Source organism: Arvicola amphibius, chromosome 6 (genome assembly GCF_903992535.2).
Source record: "Arvicola amphibius chromosome 6, mArvAmp1.2, whole genome shotgun sequence".
NCBI classification, from domain to species: Eukaryota; Metazoa; Chordata; class Mammalia; order Rodentia; family Cricetidae; genus Arvicola; species Arvicola amphibius.
Window position 1 is genome coordinate 147,651,187 of NC_052052.2, and position 23,617 is coordinate 147,674,803.

General features: G+C 46.3%; 1 protein-coding gene across 1 annotated transcript; it reads left to right on the top strand.

Moving 5' to 3' along the window:
* Nucleotides 1-943: 943 nt before the first annotated feature.
* Nucleotides 944-5,557, top strand: Nxnl2 (nucleoredoxin like 2). The gene is made up of 2 exons (XM_038332321.1): nt 944-1,245; nt 5,389-5,557. Exons 1-2 carry the CDS (start codon nt 944-946, stop codon nt 5,555-5,557), a joined length of 471 nt encoding a protein of 156 aa, XP_038188249.1.
* The last annotated feature ends 18,060 nt before the right edge of the window (nt 5,558-23,617 follow it).

Sequence of the window (23,617 nt, forward strand, 5' to 3'; positions counted from 1 at the left end):
CCTGCACAGCTTTAACACTCTGGCTCTACTTGTGCAACATGAGACCTGCCCTCAATTTTCTTCCAGAACTCCAGAATATAGGCGGTGGAGGTCCACACCCAGAACACAAGGGCCCTGGTTCCTACAGCCGGCCTATTCCGGCTAGGGGCAGAATAGCCCTTCCCCTTCCTAACTCACTCCCCTTCAGAGGCGTCTTCTAGACTGGACTGGAGGCAAAGAGGCAAAAGAGGGCGTGCCTTTTGGCTTGTGAGGGCGGATCAGAGAGGGCAGCCTGGAAAGCTGTAAGGCTTTTCTGGAGAGGGGAGGGGCGTGTTTGGAGAGGTGGGAGGAAATGGGCATGGCAAAGCCCTGGGGGGAGGGGGGAGTAGGCGGGTGTAGGATGTAGCTGGGCGGTTTGCACAAGGGTGGGACCCGGCTCCTGTGGACGGGGTGGGGCGGGGCTGGTGGGCGGGACAAAACTCGGGTCCACGGAACAGCACAGGGGTGTACTCGGTGGGGTGGAATGGGGCGCTTGCGTAGGATGGGGTATGGCGGAGCTGAACAGGTCATGGGTGTTTGGACAGGTCCTGAGTGAGCGAGACAGGACGCAGGTGGGCGAGCTGGAGAGGGGCAGGGCTCAGGTGGATGATGTGGGGCGCGGGTAAGTAGAGGGGGTCTTGGGTAGGCGAGACAGGATGAGGTAGAATAGAAGGTGGGAGGGGTTGATGGCGTGACTGCTTCTGGAGCAGGGCACCCACCTGTCACTGCTGCGGCCGCAGCTTGTGGAATAACTGGTGAATGCTAGCTCCTCCCGTGGGCTCAAGGTGAGCTGCTCCGCGGGAGGCGGGGCTGCAAGGCGCCGTGTGCTGCGCGAGGTTCTGCATGCTCTGCCCACAGACGGGTGGTAGCACAGTCTAGGGACTTGTCTCTTAGTGGTGTCTTCCACAAACCAGGTTCCAGGGCTATGGTGGACGTGCTGAGCGGGCGGCGCCTGGTGACCCGCGAGGGCGCGGTGGTGGAGGCGGAGGCCGTGCTGCAGAACAAGGTGGTAGCCCTGTACTTTGCAGCGGGCCGATGCGCCCCCAGCCGCGACTTCACGCCGCTGCTCCGCGACTTCTACACCGCGCTGGTGAGCGAGGCACGGCGGCCTGCACCCTTCGAGGTGGTGTTCGTGTCGGCGGACGGCAGCGCTGAGGAGATGCTGGACTTCATGTGCGAGCTTCACGGCGCCTGGCTGGCACTGCCCTTCCAGGACCCCTACAGGCAGTAAGTGGGGACCCGGTGGACGTGGGCACCGAACCGGAGCTCTGACTTGCCCAGACCTCCTCTCCTTCACCATGCTGCTCTTTCAGACTCTGGTCCTTAACTTCATACCCTGCTTTTTTTCCTGTTCAGGAAAAATTGACCCCAATGCGGGTCAACTCCAAGGAGTTTTGGTTTCAGCATCCACGGGGATCCAGCCCTCCCGTGCTTCTGTCTTTCACGTTTGGGGTTTCAGAGATCCTCATTCCCCAGGAGCTCCGGGGCTGGTTCTGGTGCTAGCTTGCATCCCTTAGCTAGTCTTCTTGATAAGTGTTCAGGAAGAAGGTCGAGAAGCCACCGGCCTGAGTGGGAGCTGCTGATCGCAACCTGTGTCCACAGAGCTGCATCGGGGGCGGGTACTCTGGGGAAGGGGCGGGGCTCAGAGCGGGAGGTGTTGACCATCTTTGTGATTTTAGTTTTACTGATAATGATGAGGTTCGGTAACTATAAGTTTCAGTAACATGAACGCTATTGCAATACATGTAGGAGGAAAGAGGGGTGGGCAGATGTTAGAGCAGACAGGGCTAGAGAGTTCAACGAAAAGAGCCCCAGGAAAGAGCTAGGCATGGCCCGGTACTGGGAGTGCCATGGTGGTGGTGGTGGTGGTGGGGGTGGTGGTGGTGGTGGTGGTGGTGGTGGTGGTGGTGGTGGTGGGGGTGGTGGTGGTGGTGGTATCTCCTGAGATGGAAGAGTTCAGATGGAGGTCTCAGCACAAGCCTCCACCCCGCCCCTTCTAGAACAGATGTCAGTTTATCTTCTGGTTCTGGGTCTTGGGCTTGTTATCCAGCTGCTGAGCTACCTGTGAGTCCTTTCTGAAAAACGAAGCACGGGCAATTTTGCGACATTCCGTAGATTCATAACAACTCTTATTCCGTGTTTGTTTGTGGATGCATTTGTGGGTGCATGCCAGTAGAGATCAGAGGACAATCTCTGCGTTATTTCTCAAATGTCATCCACCTTGTTTTTTGAGACAGGTTCTCTAACTGTCCTGGAAATCACTGAGTTGGCTAGGCTGGTGGGCCAGGGAGCTCTAGGGATCCACCAGTCTCTGCTCCCCGCCCCACCTCCCGCACCAGCTCTGGGATTACAAGCCAGCCAGCTTTTTATGTGGTTTTGAGGTCTGACTCTATGTCTGCATGCTTGCAAAACACTTTACTGACTGAGCCATCTCCTCTACTTTTCCTAAACTCATTCTCTTTGGTGATTCCCAGGGAGGTGGAGAGCCCAGGGGAAGCTGCTTAGCCTTGGAGGTTATGAGACCTCACTCACTTCGGCACCATGAAAATCCCATTGATAGTAAGTCTAAGTGGCAGCTGATTACCTTTGTCTGAGGTCGCACTTGAGGAGAGCTTTGCGTGATGTGCTTTGAAATGGGGTCTGACTATGGCAGGCACTCAATTATGCATAGCTTTTGAAAGGACACACTTGTTTTGCAGTTGAGATGGTGATGGTGTTGGTAATTAGGCAGAGAGCTCAGGTTCCACCCCCACCCCCACCCCCAGAGACTAAGGCTCTGGGTTCCCCATGAGGATTGTGGGAAAGCAGTTTTATGGCTGAGTAAAGAGAAGCATAAAGAATGGGGTGACCTCGTCTGTGAAAGGGATCTGTATTTATTCCTTTTCTAATTGCTGTGACAAAATATTTGACAAAACACCTGCAGAGCACCTGGGGCGGGGGCTCAGTGAATAAGAGTGCAAGTATGAGGCCGTGAGTTCAAATCTCCAGCACTTAAAACAAAAAGCAGACATGGCTGCCTGTACTTGTAACCCCGGCAATGGGTGGGTCTAGTCAGCCTGATCCTGGGAACACGCTGGTCAGCCAGGCTGGCTGAAACAGCCAGCCGCAGTGGTTCAGTGGGAAAACCATCTCCAGAGAATAACGTGGGGAGTAAAAAGACACCTGCTGTATCCATCCCTCTGGCCTCTGCCTGCATGGGTGCACCGCCCTCCCCACAGAATAAAAGAAACTAAGGGGGAAGGGTTTATTTGGCTTTTTTCAAACCACAGTTTGAAAGTGGTCTGTCACTGTGGCAGAAGCATGAGGAGGTGGGGGTCACTTTGTGCCTGCAGTCTGGAGCCAGAGAGCAAGGAACACTGGTGCCAAACTTACTTTGGCCTTTCCATTCATTCAGTCAGGAAGGACCCCAGCCCGTGGAACGGTGCCTCCCAGTTAACGGGGTTCTTTTGAACTCAGTTAAAACAATTTACAAATCTCCCCACAAATTTGTCCAGAAGTTTGTCTCCTAGATGACTGTAGGATCCCGCCAAACTGACAATAGATACTTACCATCCCAGGCTCCTCGCAGGGGCAGCTGGTGACAGATCAGCGTGCTGGCCTATGTCCTAATTCCCAGATGTGCCGCTGAGACAGTCCAGTTCTCCTGGGGTCTCCCTTTGTGCCTTGGCTGAAGTCCTTTACCGGGGTGACTGGCCGCCCCATCTGTACACTGACTCTCTTGAGAAGGGTGTTACTCTGGAGACCGCGTAGATTTCTTCCTTCCTTGCTCATCAGTTCCCGAGCCTTTGTACTCCAGGTGACGACAAATGAGCGGCTGCGAGCACAGGTTAGCCTGGCTCACCTAGTCTTCATTTCTAGAGGGATTTTCCTTTTGCAAACTTAGTTATCTGTCCTTGTCCTTCCTTAACCTTGATGTTGCTCTGTGCAGACCAGGAAGTAGAATATTCTGAGGGGAGGCTAAGTTAGCTTGGATTTTTGGAAACAGGTCATGGGCCAAAGGAAAGAGGCCACCACTGGGGAGAAGGGAGCATTTCGTGGAACATCCCAGAGGTATTTGGGGAAGCTGCCCTCTGCTGTAGGGGGCAAGGCACAGGAAGATCATAGAGGCCCCAACTGGGAAGTGACCCAGGACAGGACCCTTCTGTAACTACTGTCCCTCAATTCCTGAAGAGCCACCTAAGGGAGGAGAAGGGTAATTTTCACCTACCGAGAAAATTACTTGTGGCTGAGATTACTGTGGCATGGCTGGAGGCTGGTGCACCTGTAGGAAGGAAACACCCCAAGCCCTTACCTTGCCCTCCAAATTATGTGGCTGCATTCCAGTGTAGCCCTGTCCCCTGACACAGCAACAGATACTGTGTTCAGTCCGGAGAGGCCTCTGTTTAATACCAGTGTGTCCCTGAAATGAGATCTGGGTGCTGTCTGGAGCTGTCTCCTCTGCGCAGACGTCCCAGTGCAGGTGACTGAGAAGAGGGCCTATTAACATGAGGAGGATTACAGAGGCATGAACCAGTGCTCCCTGCAGGCATTTTTTTCAGAGTGACAGTTTCATCTTACCCCATTCTCTGTGACTGGGATTATCTGTCTAGGAAGAGATCCTCCTGCCTCAGCCTCTTGAGCATGGGCTTTACAGTTATGCATATGTGGCAGAACCAGGTCTCAAAGCAGCGGCAGGCATTCGTGCTATAGGTGCCACTTCCAAGCGAACCCTTGAAGACCTTACAGTGACCTCCTTGCAATGCTGGTCCTCAAGGGCCGGGATGTGGACAGATTCCAAGGTGCCTAGCAGGCATCTTCCCCTTGTGCCAGCCCACCCTCTGACCTGCCTTCTTAGAATGTGGCTGGGTGCTGGGGAACCTCCTACCCGCTGACATGTTTGGAACAGTAGAAGAGTAGACCAGCCTGGCCTTCATTTCTTGGTAGACAGCGGCTCGGGGTTGGTTCTCTGATTCAGATCGCTAGGTCGCCCAGGTTTCCACTTCACTGGCTCTTGGATCCAAGGCAGCTCTTCTCTGGCTCAACCTCATTCCAAGTCCTTTTTAGATGAGGTCTCACAGTCTCCTTATGTTGCCCACGCTGGTCACAACTGCATGAGCTAAAGCAATCCCTCTGCCTCATCGAGTAGCAGGAACTACAAGCTACTTGAGTTTTGGATAATTGCATTTATTTATAGTACCACAAGAATGTCATTGTATCTTCAACATGAGATTTATATATCTAAAGGGGACTGGTTCTTGGCTCCCCTGTGGATGCTGAAACCGAAGGGAATTCACATCCCTATATAAAACGGCGGAGTTTGCACAGAACCTACACACAGCCCCTTCTTCTCAGCCCTGCAGCAGTGCTAACCTTCTGCTCTCCTGTCTTTAGTGAACTGAAGAAGAGGTACGACATCACAGCCATCCCCAAGCTCGTGGTCATCAAACCCAATGGAGCCGTCATCACCAACAAAGGGCGGAAACAGATCCGGGAGCGTGGGTTAGCTTGCTTTCAGAACTGGGTGGAAGCAGCCGATGTTTTTCAGAACTTCTTGGGGTGAATCTGGAGGGACTAGGGCAGACGCTTGCTGTAAGTGCAGACCAAAAGAGTTGCTTGTTCTTTTCTCTGCTGGGGGATTTCATAGTAGAGGCACCAAAGTAGGACAAAAGGCAGATGCTGCCCGGGAAAGGACTACACCCTCCCTCTGCGGGTCCCAGAGTTCCTCTGGTGTGGACTTTTGTTTTTATAGCTTTCTCCACCCGTGCCTAGGCCCCAGGACACATCGACAATGTGCTATCAAAAATCTATGCAAGATGCTCATTTCTACAGTCTTTCTTGGTAAATTGATCTATGAGGCGATGCATTTTCTGATGACATATCACATTTTAGTGATGCCTTGGTAAGTGTATTTATTAATCATGTTTGTAGAATGTATAGTTTAATAAACCAACACTCACACCTTGAGCAGCTCAGTTTTCTTCTTTTTCCTTCCAAACCACACATCAACAGAAGGACGAGTCAATAAACATCGTGCTTAAGCTGGCATTCACCTGAGGGGGTGGTGCTAACTGTGTACTTGGTCTTGGAAGATTTTTCTAACCTTTGTCTTTTCTCTCTCTCTCTCTCTCTCTCTCTCTCTCTCCTTTTCTTCCTCCTCCTCTTCCTTTTTCTTTTCTTCTTATTTTTCTTCTCTTTGGAAGGCTTGCTTTTTGCTTTTCCTCCCACTATCTTCTTCCCTCCTTCCTCTTTTTTTTCCTGAATTGAGGATTGAGTCCACAGCCTTGCCCCTGATAGGCAAGCACTCTATCTGCCCCTCTGTGAATGTGTGTGTTTTATATATGTACATGGTTTGTGAGGGGGTATGCATGTACATGTGTGAGCATGTGGGCAGATGTCCAGTGTCTTCCCCAATGATTCTTTACCTTTTTACATTTTTATACTTCTTTTTATTTTATTTTTTTTTGATACTTCTTTTTAATAATGTGTATATGTGTGCCTATGTGTGTGCATGTGCCTGTCGAGGCCAAAAGAGGGCATCAGATGCCCTGGGGCTGGAGTTAGAGGCGATTGTGAGCTGACAGATGTATGTTAGGAACTGGACTCTTTTGTCTCCTAGAAGAGCAGCAATGGCTCTTAACCACTGGGCCCTTTCTGTAGCTTCCTCACCTTTTGCTTTTTATATAGTGCTGAGGAATAATCCAGGGCCTTGGGCACGCCAAGCAAGCACACTACTGCTGAGTTTCACCCCAAATCCTCTTCTTTGTTCTGTGAGGCCCCTCACCTGAAGCTCCCTGATTCAGCTAGGCTGGCCAGCCATAAGCTGTCTCTACTCCCCAGAGCTGGCGTTACAGATGACACTGTCACCTCTGGCTTCACATGGTCCTGGGGATCCATTCAAGTCCTCATGCATGTACAACAGGCATGTTGCCGAATGAGCCATTACCCCATCCCTTCACCAACGAGTCCCTCCTTTTTATCTTTTTTTTTAATTTAAATTTAAATTTTTTTTGAGATAGGGTTTCTCTGTAGCTTTAGAGCCTGTCCTGGAACTAACTCTGTAGACTAGACTGGCCTTGACCTTACAGGGATTTGCCTGTCTCTGCTTCCTGAGTGCTGGGATTAAAGGTGTGCACCACCGTTTTACCCCCTTTTATTTTTAATAGTATTTGCAATAACATAGAAAGAAATTCATTCACATTTCAAAACTATAAAGTCATGCTCTGAATACTGGCACTTCACTCAGTGGCAATCTATATTTGCAACAGTGGCCCCAAAGGTTATAATGGGTAATATAATTTCACTATATTGTGGAATTTCTATTGCCTGATTAAATCTATGCTATTTGTACTATTCTAAAATTACATACTTTCCACTGTGTGTCTTTGGTGGTTAATACTGGTAGGTAGACAGGATCTAGAATCACTCAAAAGACAAACCTCTAGATATATCTGTGAGGGCGTTTCTAGGTTGGGTTAACTGAGGTGTGAAAACTCACCCTGAATTTAGGTGTCACTGTCCCTTTGGATGGGGTCTGTCTTAGTCACCATTTTATTGCTGTGGAGAGACACCATGACTAAGGCAACTCTTATGAAAGAAACTTCATTATTGGGGGCTCGCAGTTTCAGAGGTTTAGTCCATTATTATCATGGTGGGAGGCATGCCAGCATAAAGGCAGGAGCAGTAGCTGAGAACTACATCCTGATCCATAGGCAGAGGGAGAGATTCTGAGCTAGGCGTGGGCTTTTGAAACCTCAACACACCACACCTCCTAATCCTTTTAATCCTTTCAAATAGTGTCTTTCTCTGGTGACTAAGCATTCAAATCCGTGAGCCTGTGTGTGGTGTGCTGTATAGTTTTAGGCCAACTTGTCATTAACTAAGTCATTTGAGAGGAGGGAACCTCAATTGAGAAAATACCTTCATAAGACCGGGCTGTAGGCAAGGTTGTAGGGCACTTCCTTGATTAGTGATTGATGGGGAAGGGCCCAGTCCATGGTGGGTAATGCTATCCCTTGGGTTGGTGGTCCTGGGTTCTATAGGAAATCAGGCTGAGGAAGTCATGAGGAGCAAGCCAGTAAGAAATATCCTACCACGGCCTCTGCATCAGCTCCTGCCCCCAGGTTTCTACCTCTTTCAGTTCCTGTTCTGGTTTCCTTCAATGACGGACTACAATGTGGGAGTATAAGCCAAATAAATCCTTTCCTCCCCAACTTTTTGGTCGTCATATTTTATAATAGTAATAGCAACCTAAGCTAAGACAGGGCATTCTTATTCAAAGCACCATAGCATCTCAGACTGAATAAAAATGAGAAAATGAGGACCGGGGAGTCAGTTCATTGGGTAAAGAGATCTCTGTGCAAGTGTGATGACCTAAATTCACATTCATAAAACTCACATAAAGCCAGGTGTGGTAATGAGCATCTTTAATCCCAGCGCTGCTGTAGTGAGATGGATGGCAGAGACAGGGGAATTGCCAGAAGTTTGCAGGTCAGTTAACCTTGGTTATATAGCAGCCAAAGAAGTCCTTTGTCCAGGTGAAGGTGACTGTAGATGCACTGTGACCAGCTGCCTCAAACTCCTACCACTGTGCCTATAGTGGTTTGAATGAAAATATGTCCCCCAAGGGCTTATGTGCTTGAACATTTGTTTCCCCAGTTGGTGGCGCTGTTTGGGGGATGTTTGGGAGGTGTGGTCTTGTTGAAGGAAGTATGTCACTGGAGGCAGGTTTGGGGTTTTAAAAGATTCATGCCATTTCCACTTTTTTTTCTCTGCTTGATGCTCATGAGTCAAGATGTGAGCGCTCAGATGCCTGTTCCTGCTGCCATGCCTACGGCTTACCGCCGTGCTTTCCCTGACGTTATGGACGCTGACCTTCAGGAATCATAAGCCAAAATAAACAATCTTCTATAAGTCATCCTGGTCGTGATATTTTATCAGAAGACTATGTGTCTGTGGGCTAAAATGAGTTCTTTCCTTAAGTTACTTCTTGCCAGGCATTTGGTTATAGCATCCAGGAAAGCAGCTAATACAGCCTTCCCACCATTATGCAAGGCAGGACTTCTGGATCTTTAAGATTAAATCTTAATTTAATTCTCTAAAAGACCATTCTCCCCCCCAGGTAAGAGGAAAGCCCCCAAATGGTCTTTGCAAGCAGTAAGAGAAGGGGCTGTCTACAGTTCAAGCAACCAGCCTCCCAACCATGGACATTTACCAAATTTAAACAGAGTATAATTTGGAAAAAAGTTTCCTGGTATAATACAATCCACTGTGTACAAGGAAGTGTAATTGCACTGAAATTCAACTCAGGGTACATATCATTTCTTCCAAGAAGATGGGTCCTGGAAATAGGCTACCTGTACTAGGTAAAGGGCCTATAGAAGAATCTGTCCTGGTCTCGGCATACAGATAACATGGAGGTCATTTGGGCTGTTAGTCACCTCTGGTTCTGGTTGTGGGAGCTTGGGGAACCCCTGGCCGTAAGGGCCATTTTGATTACTAGCCACCTCTGATCTTGTTTGAAAGAGCTTGATATGGCCTGGCCCAACAGATAATGTAGATCACTAGGCTGTCAATCACCTCCAATTCCCAGATTTCTGGATGGTAAACAGGTTTTATGTCCACTCCTTTTCTGGTTTCTCTGGAGATCTGGGGATGCAAGGACCTTTGTGCTGTGCTCCCAACATTTTTGAACACGTATTCTTAGAAGGATGTTCAGTTACGTGTGAGCCATAGATTTCTTCTAAAAGGTGGAGAGGGCTCATTCAATAAGGTGCTTCCCATAAAAGCAGGAGGACCTCAGTTCAACCCCCAGCCCTCCATGTAAAAAGCCGAGTAAGGTGGCACAAGCTTGTAATCTCTGGGGAAGTAAAGACAGATGGATCCCTGGAGCTCATGGGTATCCGTGGTAGCCTACGTGGTAAGTTCCAGGCCAATGAGGCACTCTTAAAAACTGAACTAGTTTTAGCTCAGTGGTTCATTCAGCAGTATATGGATTCAAGCAATAATGTGAGCAGCTCCTGAGGAACATCTGAGGTTGACCTTTGGCCTCCACATGCAGACACACACACACACACACACACACACACACACACACACACACACACACACACTCATGAATGTGCACACAGAGAAGGTTCCAGGTCAGAGCAGGTGAACTAGCCTCCTCATGCAGGGACGGTTTGGAATGGGAGAGAGATGGAGATTTACAATATTGTTGGTCTGTGGATAGCTTTTAGTGTAGAGCAATAATAGCCTAGCATGTCCTGGGTTCCATTTCCAGAATTTCCAAGAAGCAAACTATTGGCATCCCGAGACACATTCTGATAGCTAGTGTTCTGAATGTCAGCCTCCCTGCAGAGAACTATCACACCTACATCACAACTTCTACTACAAAAGCAATAGGTACTCCCTGTGAAAACAGGGAATGTTCTAGAACAACTCTGTCTCATGACAGTCATGCACCTCTTTTCTTTTCTTTCTTTTTTTTTGGCTTTTTAAAATTTTATTTATTTATGTTTTAATTTTATTGCTTTATAAATAATACCATTCAAAATTTCCACCTCCTCCCCTCCTCCCATTTCCTTCCCACTCCCCCACTCACCCTAAGAGAGGGCAGGGTACCCTGCCTTGTGGGAAGCCCAAGGCCCTCCCCCCTCCATCCAGGCCTAGGCACCTCTTTTCCCTGAGCATCAGTTTCCCTCAGTGTGTCCCAGCAACATCCATGTGGGCATGTGCGGTAGGAGACAGAACTGCGAGAAACACAGACCCTCATCTAGGCAGGGCTCCTGACACCCTCCCATCTGGTGTGGGAGGTCCTTCTGACACTGAAATCAAGCCCCATATTAAATGCTCTATTTTATAAGCTGTCATGGCTATGATGTCTCTTTAAGACAGGGATCTACTGTGCCAGAAATAGGGCGCTTACCGGATACTGCCTGTGCTGCTCTCTGAATCTTAGCCTTGATCTCCAGAACTGTGAGCCATAAATTTCTGATGTTAACCACCCAGCCTGTGGTAATTTTTATGGCACCCTGGATAGTGTAAGACAAGCAATCCTACCTGAACCGTGTGCTTGTCATACAAGGCTTCTCTCATCTCCATCTCCTCTTGAGACATTTGGCTATCTCGGGTGGTTTATCCGTTACACTTTCTTGAGAAAATCTTTTTTTTTTTTTTTGAGACAGGGTTTCCCTGTAGTTTCTAGAGTCTGTTCTGGAACTAGCTCTTGTAGACCAGGCTGGCCTCGAACTCAGAGATCCGTTTGCCTCTGCCTCCTGAGTGCTGGGATTAAAGGCGTGCGCCACCACCGCCCAGCTGAGAAAATCTTTTCTGGGAGCTTCCAGGCACTCTGTGTGGTCAGGGAAACTCTATGTCTAGTCCCCAGTGGTCAACTTGGCCCTACCTGTTAGAATTATTCCGAGACTATTTCACACCTCCGTTCTGCAGTGAATGCCTCTGACTTGTTCCCTTTGGGTTGTAATTCTTTCTCATGTGTTGTTCTGAGGTAATGAGGGAAGCAAACATTTCACCACACAAGGCTGCATTTCAAAGACCCTCTTGGTGACTAGATATGCTAGAGCTGGCTTAGTTCATACCATGCTTGCTGTGTAAGCATGAGGACCAGAGTTGGATCTCCAGGACTCACCTAAGAAGCCTGGTGCAGCAGTCCTTTCCTACAGCCCCAGTGCTGAGAAGAGAGACAGCAGGGACCCTAGAGCTCACCTGCCAGCCAGCCAGGCTAGATGTGAGTTCCAGGATTCAATGAGAGACCTGGCCTCAGAGAGAGAGACGGGGGGGGGGGGGGAGAGAGAGAGAGAGAGAGAGAGAGAGAGAGAGAGAGAGAGAGAGAGAGAGAGAGAGAGAGAGGGAGAGAGGGAGAGAGAGAGAAGGAGGGAGAGAGGGAGGGAAAGAGGGAGAGAGAGAGAAGGAGGGAGGGAGGGAAGGAGGGAGGAAGGGAGGGAGGGAGGGAGGGAGGGAGGGAGGGAGGGAGGGAGGGAGGGAGAGGGACAGGGAGAGAGAGCGAGAGAGAGAAAGAGAGCACACTGGACATGGTGGTGCTTGTTTTTACTATCAGCACAGGGGAGGCCAAGGTGGCAGACCCCAGGGGCTTGATGGCCAGCCAACTGAGCCTAAGTGTGAAATTTGAAATCTGGTCTTAAAATAGCAAGGTAGATGGCACTTGAGACATAACAGCTGAACTTGTTCTCTAGTCTCCAAATCATAATCCGCGCACATGTGCGTGCATATGCATGTAAACACACATGCACACACCAGAGTATAAACAGGGACCTGTGTTTATCCTTTGGGTGGTGGTTTAGCTATCTGTCTCTACTTACAGAGTAATCTTTCTCCCACTAATACAGTGTGACACTAACATAGTAAGACGCTAATCCCCCACTAAAATAGCGAGGATGCTGAGCTGAGACTTGTGGCAGCTTTCCCCGCACTGTGTAGCGGTCCATAGGCTTCTGCTCAGGACTTGGCTGGGCTAGGCATTTCTTCCAGTTTGGACCACTGGGCAGTTTCTTTTGAGTAATTCCATGTGTCTATGGCCAGTGGACATCTTGGTCCCTCTGTATCTTTTCTGGCAGGCTTATTGGGTTAATTCTCATGGTGGCTTCAGAATCCCAAGCAGATGGAGCCCTGTTCCAGTCTCTTTTGTCACCTTGGCTCCCATTCTGTAGGTGACCTGGCTAGCCTATGTTGGGGGTAGAGCTTCAGGGGAGGGACAGGTGATGCAGTCTCTGTCTTGGTGAGGATGTCCATTGAGGACTTAAGGAAAGTTTGCTGTGTGGGGATGCCCCCATTGCCTCTTCGTGAGACTTATGACGAATACCTGCACTTTTTTCTCAGCTTTTCTTTTTGGTTGATCACTTGTGTTATGGATGTAGAGCCAGGGGGAGAGAGAGAAAAGTAAGGTAAAGAGGGGAAAGATATTGCTGCATGTGTATATGCACGTGTGTGTGTGTGTGTGTGTGTGTGTGTGTAGCTGTGAAGCTGGAAGTGGGTGTCAGGGGTCTTCCTTGATTGCTCTCCACTTTATTTGTTGAGGCAGAGTATTTCAACTTAATTCAGAGTCCACTGAGTAGTCTAGTCTAGCTAGCCAACTTGTCCACGGGTTCCCATATCTTTGCCAGCTGACTGCCATGCCTACCCAACTTTCATGCGGGTTGTGAGGATCTAAACTCCGGTCCACATCCTTGTACAAGTGTTTTATCCACTGAACCATCTCTTCAGACCTGAATATTTTAAAAGTGTATTTTTTTTTGAGACCGGGTCTTATGTGTGTCCCAGACTGATGTATCCCTTGCTCTGCATTCAAGGGTGACTGTGCATATCTGCTTCCACTTACTAAGTCCTGAAGCTATAGGGATGCACCTTTGTGATCTGTTTATACAGTGCTGAGATCAAAGCTGGGGCTCTGTTTGTGCCAGGTAATCACACTCCCTACTGGGCCATGTCTCCAGCCTATCACGTAACCTCTTTAGTGCCTCTGTCTCACTCTGGAACTTTAACACATGACTTTGGGGACACACAAACACCAACTCCCTGCAGTCCCGCTGTAGTGTGTAGCAGTTATAAATACCTCGGATAGTGCCCGGCTCACAGTGACCCTCAGGAGATGTTAAGTGCCTTTGGTATTAACAGTGCCCATGTCCTTTTGGCTCTGGGGACCTTCAGGCTTGTGTTAGCCTTCTAGGAAGAGCATGCGGCTGCCAGGATTTCTGGGAATGCTGGACCGTCCCTCCCTGGCCTTTAAAGAAGCTGAGCCTGCACAGCTGTCTGTGGCCATAATGACACCTGGCAGCTGCTTTGTGCTCAGGCATCCGGAACTCCCATCAGGCACCATGGCAGAGGTGGCACCAGCTCTTGTGCCCAGGTGCTTTCTTTTCACAAGTATCCTGCCTGCTAATCGGAGCCTGTCTTCAGGGAAGTCAATATTTCTTCAGTAAAGCTGTTCTACTTGTTGCTGTATGAACATACACCTCATTTCTCTAGCACCTATTAAGAAGTAGGTGAGATAATTAAATGGAAAGATTAAGATTACGATCCATGCAAAGTAGGAGAGTTTCCAGTTGGGTTCTTTGTTTTTGAAGAGGGTGGCAGCTGTACCTGCCCGAAGGTCTGACATAACATTTTTCTTGGAGCAACTACCAAAGAGCCAGAGAAAATTCCCTTCATCCCCTGTTGTGTGGATTCTAGAGGTAACTTGCTATATGCTGCCTATGTGCTGTTTGGATTCACTGAGAACCTCTTTTTTTTAAAAAAATATTTATTATGTATATAGTATTCTATCTGTATGTATGCCTGCAGGCCAGAAGAGGGCACCAGTCTTCATTACAGATGGTTGTGAGCCACCATGTGGTTGCTGAGAATTGAACTCAGGACCTTTGGAAGAACAGGCAATGCTCTTAACCACTGAGCCATCTCTCCATCTCTGAGACCCTGGCTCTTGAAGGAGAGCTGCTTCCAGCCCCATTTCAGATGCAAGCACGTTTGTCTCAAGGTAACCTTTAAGGTCCCCTGCCTAGGGATGGCCTGCACCCACCCCGCTCTGTGACAGGGAGGAAAGAACAGCGAAAAAGCCCAAGAGTTAAGTGGCAGTGCCCTTGAGAACAGCTGGAAAATGAATAATTTCCAACAGATGTTACTGTTTTTTTTTAATCTCTGGTAGAGAAGTGCCTGAAGTCGGAAGGGCAGCTGGTACCTCGCCTGTGGGAGGCTCAGGCGCAGAAAGAAAGCTCAGCAGAATCCCAGCTGTCTGCCCCGCTTCCCTAGTTGAGTTCTGCTGGTTGTCGTCAGCGCCTGAGTTGGTAGTGTTATCTCTGTTTGCTGCTATTTATCCTTTTCCTTAGAAGGCTCACCTACGGGGGCACTCTGCTCTGTCCAGGACTCTACTTAGAGCTCCAGCTAACTTACGTAAAGGAGCTTCCTCATCTGCTAGATGTTTCAACTGCCTGATTTGGTTCTCTCTCCCTCATCCCCTTTGCCCCTCGCTCCCTTCCTTCCTTCCTTCCTTTTCTATCTATCACTTGCTACTTATTCTTTTGTGTTGACTTGTTGTATACTTAACTCACTCATTCCAATTAAAAGCAGAGCTATCATAGATCATTCTGTGGACCTTATGGAACATCTCCTTATCCACAAAGTCTATCTTTAGATCCAAGCGAGAACAAGGAGATTTGAAGCTGCATGTTAATCTGCCCTGAGATGGACGACGTTGCTGGGTCCTGCTCAGCATCACTGAGTAGGGTGTTGGGAGACTCAGAGAAGACATCAGTTCACGCAGGCACTCCCACTTGGCAGGATCAGGTGTCAGGTGGTACCAATGTGGTTCTGGCTCAGGGTGGAGGCTAGACTTGCTGGTGTTGGGGTTTGCTGGTTACGTGGTCATTGCTTGTTGTTTAGCGATTTTCTCTCAGTTGAAACACTCCATTCTGAAGGGAAACTTATGAAGACTCGGGGAGTTCTATAAGGAGGTTTGCTGAGACTCAGGAAATAAACAACTCACAAGTCTCGGGAAGTCCCTAACACTGACCAGATACAAAAGACGACTCCTCCAACCCCAAGGTATATAATAAGGTCTGCAGTGGAAACTCAGACCAGCAGAACCACCTGGAAGAGACATTCTGATCTGTCCATCTGCCCCAAGGCCATGCAGAAAGCTCCAGCACTCCCAATTTCATTAGTCATCATCCAAGCATGTTGGTCTGAGTTTGATTCTCAGAGCCCACATGGTGGAGGGAGAGGATGGCCTCCCACAAGTGGTCTTTTGGTGACACAGCCTCCTTTGAGTCATTTGTCCTCCTGTAAGTGACTCCAATAAACTCATTGATTCACTAAGTTTGACTTCAGTATTATTGTTTTTTGGTCTGTCATCAGCTCCCCATCTGAAATGTTTAGATATTTGTGTATTGTTTATCTAGGAAAAGTATAACATGGTACTTCTGTGGATCAATTTGTACCCCTCCCTGATGTAGAATTCCTCTCTGTATGCTGTGAATGTTTTATTAACATTGGGTAATAAAGAAGCTCTTTTGGCCTATGGCAGAGCACAATAGAAATAGGCAGAAAACTAAACTGAATGCAGGGACAAAGAAGGCAGAGTCAGAGAGATGCCATGTAGCTGCTGAAGGAGAAAAGCACAATGTAGCCGCCCAAGAAGCAAGAGTAACAAACCATGAGCCTCATGGTAAAATATAAAATAATAGAAATGGAATAATTTAAGATGTAAGAGTTATTTAGTAAGAAGCCTGAGCTAATAGGCCAAACAGTGCTGTAAGTAATATAGTTTCTGTGTGGTTATTCAGGTCTGGACAGCCAGAAAACAGAAAAGCAGTTTCCATTTACACCTCCCCATTCTTGTTACAACATCTTCATCTTTCATGTGGATCCAGTTGGGCTGTGGTTACCTGATTATATTTTTCCACTACACACACACATACACAGAGAGAGAGAGAGAGAGAGAGAGAGAGAGAGAGAGAGAGAGAGAGAGGGAGAGGAGAGAGAGGTCACTTAATTTCCTCTGGTCTCTCTGGTAAAATAACTAACTAGAAACATGAGGAAGGTTGGAAGTGAGCATAGTTCATTTTCTCAGCAGGACACAATTCCCAAGTGTGTGAGGGATTCCTTCCCTTCCCTCCATTCCCTTCACCCCTTCCATCCACATACTCTGTATTTAGGCCTGTACTCCCCACTAAGGATTCTGAGATGGGATCTTCTAGGAGGATATCCAGGTTAAGTGAAGCTACAAGGGCAGGACCCTTATCCTGTAGGAATGGTGTCCTTGTAAAAAGAGAAAGAGGGCCCATGGGATTGCTTAACATATAAAGACACATGCCACCAATCCAATGACATAATTTTGGTTCCCAGAATCCATATGGTAGAGAAATTCTTTCCACAAGTTGTCCTCTGACCTCCACATGGACATCATGACCTGTGTGTGCCCCCTACTCCCAGATAAATACAAACAAAGATACATATAAACAAATCTGACATCTTGATCTTGAACTTCCTGATGTCACAAATGGCCTTAGGTAAATTTTTGTTGTTGAAGATACTGAGGAGTTTCTGGCATTTTGCTGTGGCAATCTGAGCAAACTGGTACAGACTTCTAACATCCAGGAAGCAACACAACCCAAGTCTGGGGCAATGAGAGTACCATCAACCCTCTCCTGATGCTCAATCATCTGAGCCACCAGCTCTGTTTCTAGAGGCTTTAGGAACCAGAGACTGATCTGAACTACAGTAGGGCATGTCTATAGGCTGGCTCCCGCAGGGTGGGTTTTCTCATATTTCATTTGGTTTTCTGTTTGAGAAAGGGTCTCATGTAGCCCAGGTTGGCCTTGAACTTCAGTTTATCCTTCTTCACCTCCTAAGTACTGGGGTTACAGTATATACTGCTGTGTTCTTTTCATGTGGTGGTGGGACTCTCACCCAAAGCAAGCGTAATACCAACGAAGCTACACCCCAGCCTCCTATTTAATTTCTTAAGGGGTTCAGAGGTGGATCCCACCTAAGGAAGAGAGGCTTTTCCAGTGAAAACTTCAATTTTATCTACTCTATGAAGTAAACTCATTATATCCCATTCCTGGATGATGAGACAAATGTGACCCCAATGGGGTCTTAAGCATCAAACTGTTGATAAGGAGAAAGGGAAAATCCACGCCCAATGATAACCTTTTCCTTTAGTTATTTGGGCCAGATGCACTTACAGCCTAGACCCAGCTGAGGTTCTGAGGTCATCCTGGAAATGGCCAATTCTGTATAGTTCTAGACATCCACCCCTGAGCTGTCACATGCAGATTCTCTTGAGTTCAGACAAATACTGTGGTTTATGCCGCTTTCTTTTCAGAAGCCAGGTCTCATCTCCCCATGGAGAATCTTGTTTCTTGGCTTTCATGCATGTCTAACATTGCATGAGTGTGTTGTAGGCAACCTATGGTCTTAACCAGGTGCCCAGAAACACTGGACTTGGGCTGTATAATAATAAACAAGGCCACAGAATCTCATAAAGAAAACAAAAACCCATTGTGATATTTTATACTTTAATTGAAAAATAAAACTCGAAGATAAATATTAAGAAGTTCTGAGAAATCCACAGCGTGACCAAGACACCATCTTCCCTGACTACCCTTTCTACTTCCGTAATCCGAGAGAGCACAAAACCCCTCGTTCTGGAAGCCACAATATAAGAACAGCAGGTGGCAATTAATATTCAAGGTGTCAGCCCACCAGAAAGAAATTCTCTGATGGCGAACCTCATTAAGAAAAGTCACGAGGCTGCAGACTCCAGAATATCTTCTACCTCTGGCTGTAAGTTCACATGTGCTATTGCCAATTTCCCTGTTTCCTGATATGTTTACCTCATGAATACATCCTGACCTACTGGGCTTTTTTATCTGTGGATTGTCAAGAAGGTGACTCTTCCTTAAGCTGTTATCTAATTGATAAATAACATTAGCTTTTACAGAGTTTTAATGCATAAAAATGAATACAAAGGAACGGTCCACAGCCGAGCCCTGTAGAAACAGTTGAATTTTCCAGAGCTGCCAAGACACTCAAAGCTCAGCTGACTGTTTTTATGTTGGGTCCTGAAATTGTACAGATGACAGGGAAGCAATTAGCTGAGGTCTGGAAAAAAACGGCTTTTTTCCGATACACCCTGGGGAAAGATTTTCTAACTGCCCCGGGCTGAAAAAATAAAAAAAATAAATCTGACTTCATAGCCCCAAGAAAGAGTTAAAAGTTTTCTCTTTTTTTTTTTTTTTTTTTTTTTTTTTTGTGGTCTAATGTTACACATAGGACAGAAAATACATTTTAAGATTTAAAATGCTTTTAGTGTCATTGTGCCTTGGACAGTGCTGATTGAGCTAATATTAGGGGGTTTATGGTAATCCTGAGCCCACCCCAGCCAGACTAAAGATCCTGTAAAGTCTTAGAGTCTAGCCCAGCTTTTACAACCTCTAACCACAAATTATTAGTTTAAAATGTTTATACACTCAGAAGTATAGGATGTAGTGTACAATTTCCTTATTTTTCTTAGACTCCTTAGTAGTTTAGTGCTTAGAAATCCTTTATAGACTACCTCTCTAGATAGATAACAAAATTCTTTCTTTATACCTGTAAGTTCCAGCCACCGGTTAGGGCGCTAACAGAGGAAAAGGGCTCCTTTGCCCTGTGACAGTTACTTAGACTTATTGCATGTGAGTTGTTGGAATGACTCTTTTTTAATCATTTGCTTACAAATGGAATGTGATCTTCAATTGTAACTCCTATATTCCCTAAAAGTGTTTGCTGGGTATATAGATATAGATAGACACATTGCTCTGAAGAACAAAGAGAACTGGAATTCCACAGGGAGAATAAAGAAGGAGCCCACCAGGAAAGTGTGTGGGTGTCTTTCCCCCTTAACCTTCTCGGATAAAACCATTTTAATTGCACTGTGCCGTGAACTTTCTCTTTGAGCCCTGTCTGCAGGTTGGAAGCTGGTTCTTCCAGGAAGCGACACTCTTGGCCCAGTCTCTTTCTTCCCCGTGTGCCCCTCTTTCTCCTCTTAGTCGGCCAGAGAACGTGATGGTTCTCTCAGGACAGCTGAATGTGGACTTCACCCTTCAAACTGAGCTCAGCCCCCTTGGTAGTCTTGGAGCAATCAAATGGTTCTCTCAGGACAGCTGAATGTGGACTTCACCCTTCAAACTGAGCTCAGCCCCCTTGGTAGTCTTGGAGCAATCAATACAGGCAAATCTCCCCATTTTTTTTTTTATGGTTTGTTTCTGAGATTGGAAAAATGTTAATCTGTGTTTCCATGGCTGCAACAAATCACATCCCCATAAATTCATTGGTATGTTAGCTACATATGGTTTTAATGTTTCTATCTGTCCTTCTGGCTCTATTCATTTGACACCATCTTGTACTTTATTTTACCTGATAAAGGTCCAGTCCCTAGAAGCTGATTGTTTACCTCCTGAAAAGCCCTATTTGGATGCCAAGATTTTGGTAAAGTTATTGTTACATTTGTGCCTGTGTCTAACAGAACCTCAGTTTCAATGCCATTTATTTGTATTTTAAGCTTTGGTCTCTGATCATTTATAGAAGTTTGCCAAAAATACCTATATTATTGTCTCTTCTGAAAATTTTGTTTTAATTTATTGAAGCTGTTTTAGTTTTTAACAACAGGCATTAGATCCTTTAATTGCTCTGTGGAATGATTGAACCAAATTTGACAACAGGGCTTGTGAGAGTTCCCCCAAGGCATTTCTCAGTGGCAAAGGGTTACCTTGCCTATCCTCTGTTGACCTGCATTCATTAGTCCAATGCTGGCCTTTGCTGTACCTTCTGCATATTCCAGAAGGCTGGGTTCTTCTATTTGTATCTTCTGTAGGGGGAAAAAACATTGTTGCCAGGAATGCCTTGCTTAAAATACCTTTTAAGGTAATCTTGTTTACCACAATTAAAACATCTGACATTTTGAATTTTCTTCAAGTTTTAGAAATCACCTTGCCTATCCAAGTATCATCATTAATGATGATAAGTATCATCAATAATGAGAATCATTATTGACTATATGTTGGATCCATTTATCTAAGGGTACTGATCTTGCCTCTAAAGGCCTGATCACCCTCTTGCATTGTTAATTAGTATTTTCAAAAGCCAAAGAGTCAACTGATATTTGTCTAACTTTTGGATCTGATATCATTCTACTTATAGCTGAAGTCAATCTTTGTAAAAAAAAAAAAAAAAAAAAAAAAAAAAAAAAAAAAAAAAAGATCAGGGACTGGAGAGATGGCTCAGAGGTTAAGAGCATTGACTGCTCTTCCTTAGGTCCTGAGTTCAATTCCCAGCAACCACGTGGTGGCTCCCAACCATCTGTGATGGGATCTGGTGCCCTCTTCTGGCCTGCAGGCATACATGGAGGCTGAACACTGTGTACATAATAAATAAATAAATCTTAAAAAAAAATCAGTGAAGGCTTCCTTTGGGCCCTGTTTAATTTTAGTAAATGACTTAGTTCTCTTTTCTGATTCTCCAACCCTTCCCCAAGTATTCAGAGCTGCATAGAGCCCTGGTGTGATCATCAAATATAAACTGTTTTTGCAAATCAGTGTACTAACCTTCACCAAGAAGCTAGTCTTGGGAAATTTCAATACCTCTAGCCCTACTTTATTGTTCTATGATTCTAGCTTCTTCTCTCTACCATGTTTTCCATGGTAACTGAGGACCAGCTTCCAATATTGCTGTAATTAAATCTTTCCAGTCTTGTGGAACATTTCTGTTCTTAGTTGTCCATGAATTTAACATCTGTCTCATAAAAGATGAATGCATGCCATATGAAACTATTGCTTCCTTTAATCTCCTCAAATCTAATATTTCTACAGCATCCCAGTTAACTTCTGCATAGCCTTTGGGGTACATATCATCTGGTGGTTATTCTTGTATGGTAACTGGATAAATCAAGGTTGGTTTACCAATAACTTTGGGTCACTCCTCTTCAATTTCATAATGCAATGATGTGGTATGTTCTGCCCTAATTTCTCTGTCTTTGTCTGAATATTTTTCTTATTTTCATTAGTAATTCTTTCTAAGCTGAATATTTTGTTTATTGGTAGTACCTTTTTCTAAAGGTTATATCTTATCAATAGTAAGTTTTTCTAAGGTTTGTCTCTTTATCAGTCAAATTTTCATATTTGGCACATTATCAACGCATTCTAAAGGATAAAATATGAATTACCAACCTGATAATAATTATGATCAATATTATGGTAATATCAGCTAAGTTGTTTATTCCTCTTCATTGTGATATTTCTGACTCTTAACATAGGAGAGATCCCACCCTTTTAAAATTAATTAATTATTTTATTTTATTTTTTTAAGCCTAATTTCCTGTTTAAAAATCCCCAAACGTCTTACCGGCTCTGAAGATGCTGACTATGTAGGCAGAGCTATACAAGGGTAATCAGTTGTGCAAGGGCAAACAGCTGCAGTGACAAGCTTCCTCTGTGCCATCAGGCAGGGCAGGCACCAAAGCAGGAGGGGAGCTCTTGCTAAAGGAGAGAGAGTCAAGTGCAAGAGTATCCAATGGCCCTGGCTCAGCACCTGGACCACGGAGACCAGCCAGGCACAAATGAGCTCAGGGCAGGGTGGCTGTGGTAGTGGCTTGAGGCAGCAATGACTGGTGGTGGCAGAGGCGGGGAGATGGCCTGCTAGCCTGGGACTAGCATCTTCTTTGCTGCCAGCTCTACAGGGACCAGGAGGAAGAGGCCTCTGGAGCAGGAACAAGGGGGGAAATGAGCAGGAGAAGCCCCTTTAGCTAGGGCACAGCATGGGAGGGCACAGGCAGCTGCAGAGCCGGAGGATGGCTGTGCAGATTGCAGTGGGAAAGTCCCAGGCATGAAAAGCTGGTGACCCAAGGTGGCACGGAGTCGTGCGGGGAAGTGGTGGCATTTTGCCGCTTGATTTTGTCCCGTGCTGGATGCCAGATACTCAATTTTTAATTGTTTATTGAAAAATAAAACTTGGGGATAAATATTAAGGAATAAACCCAATAAGTCCACAGAGTGACCAAGACATGATCCTCTCTCTCTACTTCCTTGATCCAAGAGACTTCACACTCCGAACCAAGGTCATCTCCATTGGTGCTCTTGGAGCAATCAACATGAGCAAATCTCCTTGGACAAAAACCATGCTCTTTCTCCTATGTGAAATTTAGCCAATAATATATGCATATTTAACATATGTAAACAAATATGCCAGCAGGTGCAGTATATTTTGAAGAAAAACTAACAAAAATGGCTAGATATAAGGGGATGAGGAAAGATTGAATGCAGATGATGGACATCAGTTATGAAAGAGGATATAAAATTTGTTTTTGAGGCCGGGCGGTGGTGGCACATGCCTTTAATCCCAGCACTCGGGAGGCAGAGGCAGGCAGATCTCTGAGTTCGAGGCCAGCCTGGTCTACAAGAGCTAGTTCCAGGACAGGCTCTAGAAACTACAGGGAAACCCTGTCTCGAAAAATCAAAAAAAAATTTGTTTTTGAGTTCTAACTCTGTCATAGATATTTTTTGGTTTTCATGGTTGTGGTTTGAATAGGAATGGCCCCATAGACTCATGTGTTTGAAGGCTTGGTCCATAGGAAGTGGCACTATTAGAAGGTATGGCCATGTTGGAGTAGGTCTGGTCTTCTTGGGGGAAAGTGTGTCACTGTGGGGGGCAGGCTTTGAGGTCTCTATATATGCTCACGATATGCCCAGTCTGGCACACAGTCTCCTTTTGCTGCTTACGGGTCAAGATGTAAAACTCTCAGTTCCTTCTCCAGCACCGTGTCTGCCTGCATCCTGCCATGGTTTTCACTGTGATGATAATGGACTAAACCTCTGAAACTGTACGCCAGCCCCAACTAAATGTTTTCTTTCATGAGTGTTGCTGTGGTCATGGCGTCTCTTCACAGCAATAGAAATCCTAACAAAGACAGTGATGGATACGTGAGATAGAGAAAGTATAAAAATCCACTGTCCAGTGCCACGGCTTCAGAATGGCTACTCTGACTGTCCAGTGTTGACATCAGCTTCAGAATGGCTACTCTGACTGTCCAGTGTTGACATCAGCTTCAGAATGGCTC